We start from the raw sequence: 9,622 nt of genomic DNA on the forward strand, positions 1-9,622 counted from the left end.
CTTTTTTCCAGCGAAGCTCCAATATGAATTGGGAAAAAATTATACGTTAGAAAAATTGAGAAACCTCGTTATGCTTTGGTTAAATTTTAATATTTCAATTTATAAAGTTTTTTACTAAGTTAAGCATCGGATGAAAATAATATAAAACATCTTTTATCCCCATCTCCCATTGTAACCACTAAAATATCCTAATAGTTGAAGATCGTTGTGGAATTCATTTTCAAGTGTGAATGGCATACAAGATGGGCAATAAATAGTACTTATACAAAAATATAATGATAGTTTTGCCTTTTAATTATTGGAAGTTAGAAACTGAGACTAAACATTGATTAAAGCAATTGAACTGAAAGAACAGCACGCAGAATACTAAACAACTCAACAACAACCACCTAGTAAAATCCTACTGGGATATGGAAAGGATAGTGTGTACTCAAGCCTTACCCGTACCCCAAAAGAGTAGAGAGGTTATTTCCGAAAGACCCTCGGCTCAAGAAAACAAAAAGACAAAAGAACAATATTAGTATCTCCACAAAAATCGTAAGAAAAATAGGAACATAAAATCCAAAAGAAAGATGCAAAGCAAAAGCGATAACTAGTAAATAGGTCCTACACTGAAAAGCAAAATAGTAAAACACAGCATTGTCACTAGCTAAATCAGAAAAACCCTACCAGACTAGTTTCACAAAGGTACAAAGGCAAGACTCATCTACACAACCCTAATACTCAACCTCCACATCTTCTTGTCAAGAATACTAAACAACTAATAATCAACAAATCACAACGCAATTGAACTAAAAGAACAGCACGCAGAGAACTAAAGCGCTCATAATCAACAAAAATCATTCTCCTCATAGTGAGAATTGCTTTCTATAAATGCATAATCAAACATCAGAAACGCTTTACAAAATTATTCTTTGTCGATTGTCATAACCGAGTTTGCCAATACGTACGTCTTTCAAAAGAAAGACTATATAACATTATAATTGTTTCAAAGATATAGATGTCATATCCAGTGCTTCAGGAAAGCTAATTTTTGGATGAAGCATATTTTTGTAATTTAGTAAAATGATTATGACATGAGCTCCTTGTTTGGATAAGAGACGTGATATGGCTTATGAGCTCTTGACCGGAGAAAGGCTTACCCAATACACATTATATACATGTGCACACAGAAAATCTCCAGCCAGCATCTGCTGTTAATGCATCGCAAATACATTAACTACAAACAGCATCAAAAGCTGCATCGCAACAGCCAACCATCATCAGCACAACCAACACATCATCTACCAATCAGCCTCATCAAATTTCACGAACTAACTATAAGCTACAATGACGGTGGACAGCCACATCATCATCATCATCATCTGACATCAACCTCACCATCCTTCTCTCGATCATAACTATAAAACCCAGCACGAGTTTGGTTATAAAGTTAGTACATCCATAAGGAACATACATTGCCTCAACATATAGAAGCAAAAGTTGTAAGCCAGCATATTGCAGAAAGTGTTTAAGAGGAATCCCTCTATATAATTTCAGCATCATGACTCATTTAAGTTCCCAACCATAGTACCATAACACTGAAAACTTAAGATAGCAAGCATGCACTATGTAGAGTACAGAAACATTAAACACCAGGAGACCAATCCTACCAAAATGTCAGCTAATACATTGCCTAGATATTGCATCACAGCTCGCATTCTGACACAGTCAGAAGACACAGCTAAAGTGGATGGACTTCATTAGCCCCCTCTCACAAAATGCCACCAGAAATTACTCCTGAAATGTACACAAATAAAATAGCATAAATGCTTTAGCAAATAGATTTAGTCAGAGAAGTGGGATTGATCAGATCAAAGCTCAGCTTATCACCTCATCAGCACGAGGAGAAGGGCTTCGTGAATCCATTGCTCGACCAGGAGGGGATCGGCTTCGAGGAGTTGGAGAGCGTTCAATGTGACTGCGCTTCTCAGGGCTTTCTTTTTTAGGTGATAAGCTTCCACGAGGGGACTCTTTCCTGTAAGGACTGGGGCTACGCCGAGGTGGGGAGGCACTGCAACAAATTTCACTATAACTGCCTGATATAATGCAAAGACAAGACAATACAGGTCGTACATAATAGATAAAGTGAAAACCTGTCAAATGGACTCCTCCTATGGTGTTTTTTGTCACGTCCCCTGCCACGATCTCGATCATAGTCTGGACTTAAGCTGCGGCTCCTACTTCGACGGCGATAATCCCGTTCTCTCCGCTTATACCTATCACGCTCATAACGATCAACACTTCTGCTCCTACTTCTCCTGTATTCTCTATCTCTATAGTGATCATCGCGGTATCTGTTAAAGATGAAAACCAGCAAATTCATAAACCCAAGATCAATCACCAGGTGTACAATAAATGAAAAAAGCTGTTGGCAATTATTGAACCAACAATATTTCCGCAACTAAGAAACCAATCTGGAAGTAAAACACAGACAAGCTTCCCATAGTTCAGTTCCATGCGAGTTGTCTTAGCAACGCAGTATTCAACTAGCATTTTGAGCTCATAAGCTCAGTCTCCAGAAAAACTATACGAGATACATTCAACACGCCTCTTGCTTCACCATATAAACGGGCCAGACACTAGACGAGATCAGAAGTGGTGTTTGTTCCCTTTTTCCAAGTAAATTGTGTTTTCTGAACACCATACAGTTTTCTTCTCTGCTATAAGCATGTGGTATTTTATAAACATCGTATATGAAACAGCAATAGCAGAACCTAAAAGCTCTTCTCAATGAAGGATATACCATCAAATCTTAACTCTCTTTGCCTATAACATTTAGAGTTTCAGACTTGCCACATGATCCATATGACTTTAAGGCATCCGTTACACCAGAAACATCTCAGCTGTTTGACAATCCACACACCCTTCCCCCCAAGAAAAGATGATATCAAAGAAAGATAGAGGTAGAAACAGAGTGAGGAAAAGTACATGTGATAACCAAACAGGAGAAAAACATCTTAAAAAGTTTTACTTCAAGCTAATTTCAGAAAATAATCGAAAATAGAATACTGCAGAGCACCACCTATATAAAATACTTAGTATGATTCAATTCCGCTGTTGCAACTTTGTATTAGACATTATACGATAATAACTTGTGGTCAAATGTTATCGCAGAAAAAGGTTGATAGCACATTACACTTTCAGGAACTCTAAAGCAGGAAGGAATAAACAGAAGTCTGTATCCCTCTACCACTCCCTTTTTTTTTTTTTTTTTGGGGGGGGGGGGGGGACCTCTGGATCTAGATCAAGCACAAAATTAGAATAGAAAAGAAACAAGAATAATAAAGAGAGCAAACAATGGTAATAACAGATAGGAGTTACTTGCTATCTAAACATGTTGGAAACACTTGGACGACTCCAACCCAACCAGATGCATGACCATTTTTTGCAAATTCAGTTTATCTAAGGAGTAATACTAACTCACATTCAGGGGTGGTTTGATATGTGGGATAAGGTAAAATAATCCCAGATTTAGATGCATGATTATTTTATCCTGCGTTTGGATGAATTTTTAAATATGGGATTAGCAATCCCGAGATTAATTAATCCCACAATTGGGTATAATTCTACCCCAGATTTGAGGGTAGGATAATAATCCAGGGATTAATCAATCCCGCGATACAAAGACTAAAGTGACAAAGATTCCCTTCTCCAAGGCTCTTCCCCAAAGTCGTTCAAACAATCCAAGGTTAAAATTGAAAATAAAAGTTTATCCCAACTTATCTAGTATACACCAAACACGTATATTATATCCCTTTTTTAGTTCAATGAACCAAATATCTTCCAATAAAAATATATTCATTAAATAATCCGGTCATTATTTTTTTTTTGAGAATGGTAAATAATCCGGTCATTATTTAATTCCCGTATTATAATCCCATCATTATAATCCCTGAATAACTTGTTCCCTACCATACGGCCCCTCAATGTTACAAAGTGACTAGGCAAGATATAAATCGTAGCAGAATTAAAAGACAAATCAACAGCTATCAAATGAAGATTGCAGAACGGTGAGCTACTAATCATTCCCCCAACCACTTCAATCTTTCATCTCTGCATTGAGAAACTACATCCACACAACACTTACTTCTTCCCTCTTTCACATATTGATCATTGGATTCTAGTCCATCCAAAAATTGCTACGTTTGAAGTACATCCTGGAAATCTTGCTTGCTCACGGCATTGCCGCCTTATCGATTCCCGTTACTTCAACTGGACATCATACGGATAGAATTGTAACCCCATTTTCTTTTATCTTTTCCTTTTTACTCTTATTAATAACGTTATTTTGTTTACTTTATACTAGCTAAAAAGCAAAGAGAAGTAGTTGGAAAATACCGGTAAGGCTCATACTACAGAGTACCACTTCAACCTTATATTTTTTAAGATCCTAAATGGTCTGGCATGTCAACTGAAGTCTTAGAAACAGGCAAGGACAAGGTCCAAAATAATTGGAATAGATGATCACCGTGCCGAGGGTCTAGGGTCTGTTGGAAACAACCTCTCTATCCTCACACACTACCCTCCCCGAACCCCCCCCCCCCCCCGGGTGTGGGATAATACTAGGTATGTTGTTGTTGTTGTAGATGATCACCGTGCAAACAACAGCATCAGGTGAAACTCCAGTAACATGGCAAATATCTATATAAACGAACACACAGTAGGTTAAAGAACAGCATAGTAGGTACAGTTGGAAGGGTGACCTTCTACAAGGGCTTCTGCTTCTCGAGCTTCCTTTGATTCTTGAAACCTTCTCAATGATCCTCCCTTGCTGACTGAAACCAAACAAGGCATAAGATCAGAAGATAAGAAAAAAGCCCATAAACAAGTCATCAAGGAGCAAACATATTGAATTATCCCAGAGGAAAATTCCTTTAAGTAATACAAAAGAGAGGAAAGAGAACCATGCAATTCATCAAAGCCTCAAGTTGAATATGCACAATAGAAGATTTGAAGCAAGAGTTTAATATACTTGCAAAATGACCCAGTTACTCACATCCGTTCTGCATTTGGCCCATACTTGGCAAATTGAACTGCCATTTCCCGCCCGTCAACCACTCTTCCTGCCAAAAAAATTCATATAGTTCACAGCATTGTTACTTCACATGCAAAAAGAGAAAATAGTCAAAGTAGACCCTACATCAACAACTGTGATAGCTATCAATCATTAAGCGCACCCTATCTAACTACAACTAGATTTGCATCCACTAACTAATTCAGCCACTGTTATTGGAAACAAACAGTTTTATCGGTCTACTTGCTGAGAGGTCGATATGTGATTGATCATCGTAGTTCCAATAAATTGGCAACCCTAACCAGGGTTTGGCGGAAAACAAGTGCACCAGAAGAAAAAATAGCATATCCAGTCCCTCTAGCAGTCAGACAAGTTATTTGAGGTTACACCTGAAATCACATTACATCTACAATATATAGGGCAAAATTTTCTTTCAAGCAATGCCACATGTACAGAGTACTGAAACGTTTAAAGTTCAACTCAAAGTGGTGGCCAGAGGCATAGACATAATAAACTTAAAATGCAGAAATAAGTGAATCGGGTAATCTGCTATAAGAAGTAAAACCCTAGGTAGTTTCAAGTTTAAGAGAGTATTCTCAATTCATATTCACCAACCACCTTTGAATTTGGATGTAAAAAACTAACTGACATGTTGAACGTTGCATATAACATGAAGCAGGGATAAGTGGCAATTAGCATATAAAATGCAGTGCTTACAGTTTTTCACTTTCTGTAGGATGTTATAACTGTTTTCCCTTAATTTAGTCAAACTGCCATCATGCTTGAAAATTTTCTATCTTCTCACCATCGCAGCATTTTTCCATCCGCCACCCAAAACATCACAACAAACAGTCTGCTGGCTCATAATCTAAATTATAGCCACTAATGTCAGTCTGACATAGGCTTTTTCTTTCTCAGATATATAACCAGCCCCATAGTAGTTTACTCAAAAAAAATGCTCTACTAGCTTACAACAGGATTTTCAGAACACCACACAAAGAAAATTAACTGTATATCCAAAGCACAACTTCAAAAAGAATTTGGCAAAGTACCATCCAGCCTATCCACAGCCTTCTGTGCTTCATCTGCATACTTGTAACGAACAAATGCAAACCCACGTGACTCACCAGTCCTGTTACAAGAGCAAGATAACTATAGATCAGTGACAAGGAGCGTTAAGAAACAGATAAGAGTTCAGGAACCACGCTCATAATTATTTGTCCTGTTCATAATAGCAACATATAGAAGTGCACATGTACTGAGTCGCACAGAGCTTTTGAAATGTAATATGTTTTTCTCATACGTTGCAATAGTTTTGCAGTGTAATTCTTGTAGTCATCACGATGTGTCACAACATAAGGCAAAAATTCTTTTGGCATATTATAAAATAACAGTTTGAAAATTCAAGCTCATTCGTAATTTTATATCCACTGAAGAAATGCTAAGAAAAAGCAACTTGAAACATGTTTTAACTTTCCCTCTTTTTTATAAGATTACACAAACAAATGGCTAAAATTGTCACTAGAAAGACCTTCAACATCCTCTTGTTATCTTACAAAACATTACAGTTAGTGCGCGTTTGGACATAAGAATTGTAAAATTCCAAAAAACATGGTGAAAAAAAGTTGTGTTTGGACATGAATATAATTTTGGGTTGTTTTTGAAGTTTTGTGAGTGATTTGAGTGAAAATTTTGAAAAATAGCTTTTTAGAGTTTTTCAAATTTTTGAAAATTTTCAAAATGCATCTAGTGAAAATTGGAAATTTTATTAACAAACGCTGATTTCGGAAAAAGTGAACACTTTTTGGAAAAAAGAGAAATTTCTTATGTCCAAACGGGATCTTAATGTACTCTGAATACTCAATTACTTGAGTAAGCGGTCCTAAAAAGAGCATAATGGATAAGAGTAATTTCAAAGAACATTGTATACCTAACAAATTCCAGATTAAGACCTACTTAATGAATAATTATTTTTCTGGCGAATAACAACACAGTTAGTTATCCTGTACAGAACATAAAACTCTTTGTTTTTTCCTCCTCTAGGGAAAAAAAATCCATCATTTCTAAGGAATAAAGCCGCAAGTAAAATTAAGGGGAGGAAAGGCAAAGAGGGGTTTTAGAACCTTCTGTCTCGCGGAATGAAGATATCGACAACCTTCCCGTACTTGTCGAAAAGAGGATACAGATCATCGGCTGTGGTACCTGTTACAAAAAAAAACAGTTAAACAATTTACTAACAAAATCAAGAAAAAAAAAACAAATAGAGCGAAATCTCAAGGGGGAAAAACAGGAATAGGAGAAAAGCTTACGGAATGTGATGTTGAGGACGAGAAGAGAGTAAGTATCGGTGATGTCCGGAGGTCCAGTTCTTCCGAAGTGCGACATTTTTCTCCGGCGTTCTCTGCGTCGCTCGCTCGAATAGGGTTTCGTGAGCCTGTTGATTTTTGGGAGAATGAAATATATGTTGGAGTTCAAGAACCTTCTAGTTTCACCAAAGTGTGACAAATGGACCAAACTTATGTCAAATTATGATTTAAGTTATTTGGTCAGTGTGTAAATACCTTTAAAATCTATTAAACCTATATAAATAGTTATTATTATTAGAAAAAAAACGTATACACAAAAAAAGACTAACGTTTTTCAAATCTGAATAATTCTATTTTCTTTTTCGATATCATTTTTGGTGGTATCATTGGAACCTGAAAATAGCTAGGGACCAAAATAATAACTTATATTATGGCAAAATATGAAGGACTTTTTGGATACGGCTTGAACATTATTTGTTATGTTCTTATTTTTCAAAAAAAAATTAAAATTTTAATTTCTAAAACTTTATATTTTAATAGTAATTATATGTATAATGATGCAAGTGAAGATATTATCCTTAATTAAAAATATACTTTAATCGGCTATCTAAAAATTTAAATGATTCTTTAGCTAGTAAAATTTTCAACTCAAAATTTATTTAGTTTCAAACTCGAATATCATATCAATTAGTTAGGAATAGGGTCTATCATATCAATTAGTTAGGAATAGGGTTTTTAGAAAGACATAGACAGCGTACAGAGGCGGATCTAGGATTTCTGGTATATGGGTACACTACAAAAAAAAGGGAGACAAAAATATATTTAGGAGGGATTGATCCTTATACCTCTTGGTAAATAACTCAATTTTCAACCAAGTACATCATTCAACATTCTTGGAGCATGGGTGTCAACACTAAATATTATACCAATTTTAGAAAATATGTACATGAAATATCTAATTTTACAGAAAGACCATGGGTTCACGCACCCCATAATTAAGCCTATAAATCCGCCCCCGACAATGTAAACTAAAAAGATAGAATTCTAAAATATTCTTTTATTATAATCTATTAATTTGAGTTTAAAGAAATATCAATGAGATCAACTTCCAAATTTTTTATATTCAACATATACGGAAGAAAAAAAATCGTTGCAATCCCTTATCCCCTGCTTTTTAAATTTCCCATACATTTGTCTGTTTTTTGTTTTCTTATTTATTCTTTCCTTTACTTGAAAAAATCAATTTATTTCTACTATAAAAGGATGAGTTATAATAGAAATTTCCTCCATAAAATTTGTATTTGTATTTTTAATGTTTGGTTGAAATTCTTTCATATTTTTTTTAGCTTTATCGAATTAACCTGAATAGGTGCTCACCCTACTGCTCAATTGATTAAAAAAGTAAAGGATGTATAATTTATATATGTACAAAGAAAAATTATGTGTAATTAGTGTATCATCCTTGTATAAAAGATAAGCAGTATATTCGAACGCGTATTTTATGTAAAGATTCCTTAAGATTTGAGTGACCTGATCTTATCCACGATATGACTTCTCTTATAATAATTCAAAAAATCTTTACTAAAATTCATAAATGTCTTATTCTTTTATTTTTAAAATGGTACTATATTTTTAGAAAACATCTCATTTCGATTTTTTTTACATTTTTTTAAATATTTCACGTCATATCAGGTATTTTTTAAAAATATGTTGTTTGTTACACTTGAAAATTGATTTAGAATACTGTTAATTAGAAGACAGAATTTCATTAAAATTCGAGAAGAAAACCTTTTCATATAATCTAATGACTCAAAATTAAGATTCTTCAACAGAAACAAAGAAAAAGTTTGAACTCAAAATTAATGTTCTTCGAAATTAATAGCTTTACGTTGAACTTTTCAATTTGAAGGGATTTATCTATTTATTAATTTATTAATTCAAATAAAGTAACCAATTAATTCAAAATTTAAAATTCATAAGTTTTTTTTAGTTAGAAAGGTAGTTTGTTTTGTCTTAATAATGCTACTTGATTTTTTGTGATTATGTCACTTGTCTTAATACGGTGCTTCTCTTCCCCTTTTATTATAGATAGATAGATAGATAGATAGATAGATAGATAGATAGATAGATAGATGGATGGATGGATAATTACGCCGAACTTGATGATATATATATTTATTTTATATTATATAGAAGAGCCAAGATGGTCGACCAAGGGTAAAGTTGTAATTTCATTATTTGCTTTATTAGTTTCGCCTAA

The 9,622-nt window shown here is 34.6% G+C and overlaps 1 protein-coding gene across 3 annotated transcripts; it reads right to left on the reverse strand.

Annotated features, from left to right (window-relative positions):
* Positions 1-829: 829 nt before the first annotated feature.
* On the reverse strand, positions 830-7,549 carry LOC107763625 (uncharacterized). 3 transcript variants are annotated; one of them, XR_001643071.2, is made up of 9 exons: positions 7,366-7,549; positions 7,180-7,258; positions 6,109-6,188; positions 5,039-5,105; positions 4,746-4,817; positions 2,136-2,336; positions 1,873-2,053; positions 1,653-1,779; positions 830-1,400 (listed from the first exon to the last, which is right to left on the reverse strand). XR_001643071.2 is itself a non-coding variant. In XM_016582115.2 (8 exons), the coding sequence occupies exons 1-8, from the start codon at positions 7,439-7,441 to the stop codon at positions 1,774-1,776; spliced, it is 762 nt and encodes a 253-aa protein (XP_016437601.2). In that variant the 5' UTR covers positions 7,442-7,549; the 3' UTR covers positions 1,471-1,773. The 3 variants fall into 3 exon arrangements, 2 of the variants coding, with proteins under 2 accessions (XP_016437601.2, XP_075073560.1); XM_016582115.2 differs by lacking the exon at positions 830-1,400 and having other exon boundaries at positions 1,471-1,779; XM_075217459.1 differs by lacking the exons at positions 830-1,400; positions 1,653-1,779 and having other exon boundaries at positions 1,861-2,053.
* Between the last annotated feature and the right edge of the window lie 2,073 nt (positions 7,550-9,622).

This window comes from Nicotiana tabacum, chromosome 7 (genome assembly GCF_000715075.1).
Source record: "Nicotiana tabacum cultivar K326 chromosome 7, ASM71507v2, whole genome shotgun sequence".
Taxonomy (NCBI): Eukaryota; Viridiplantae; Streptophyta; class Magnoliopsida; order Solanales; family Solanaceae; genus Nicotiana; species Nicotiana tabacum.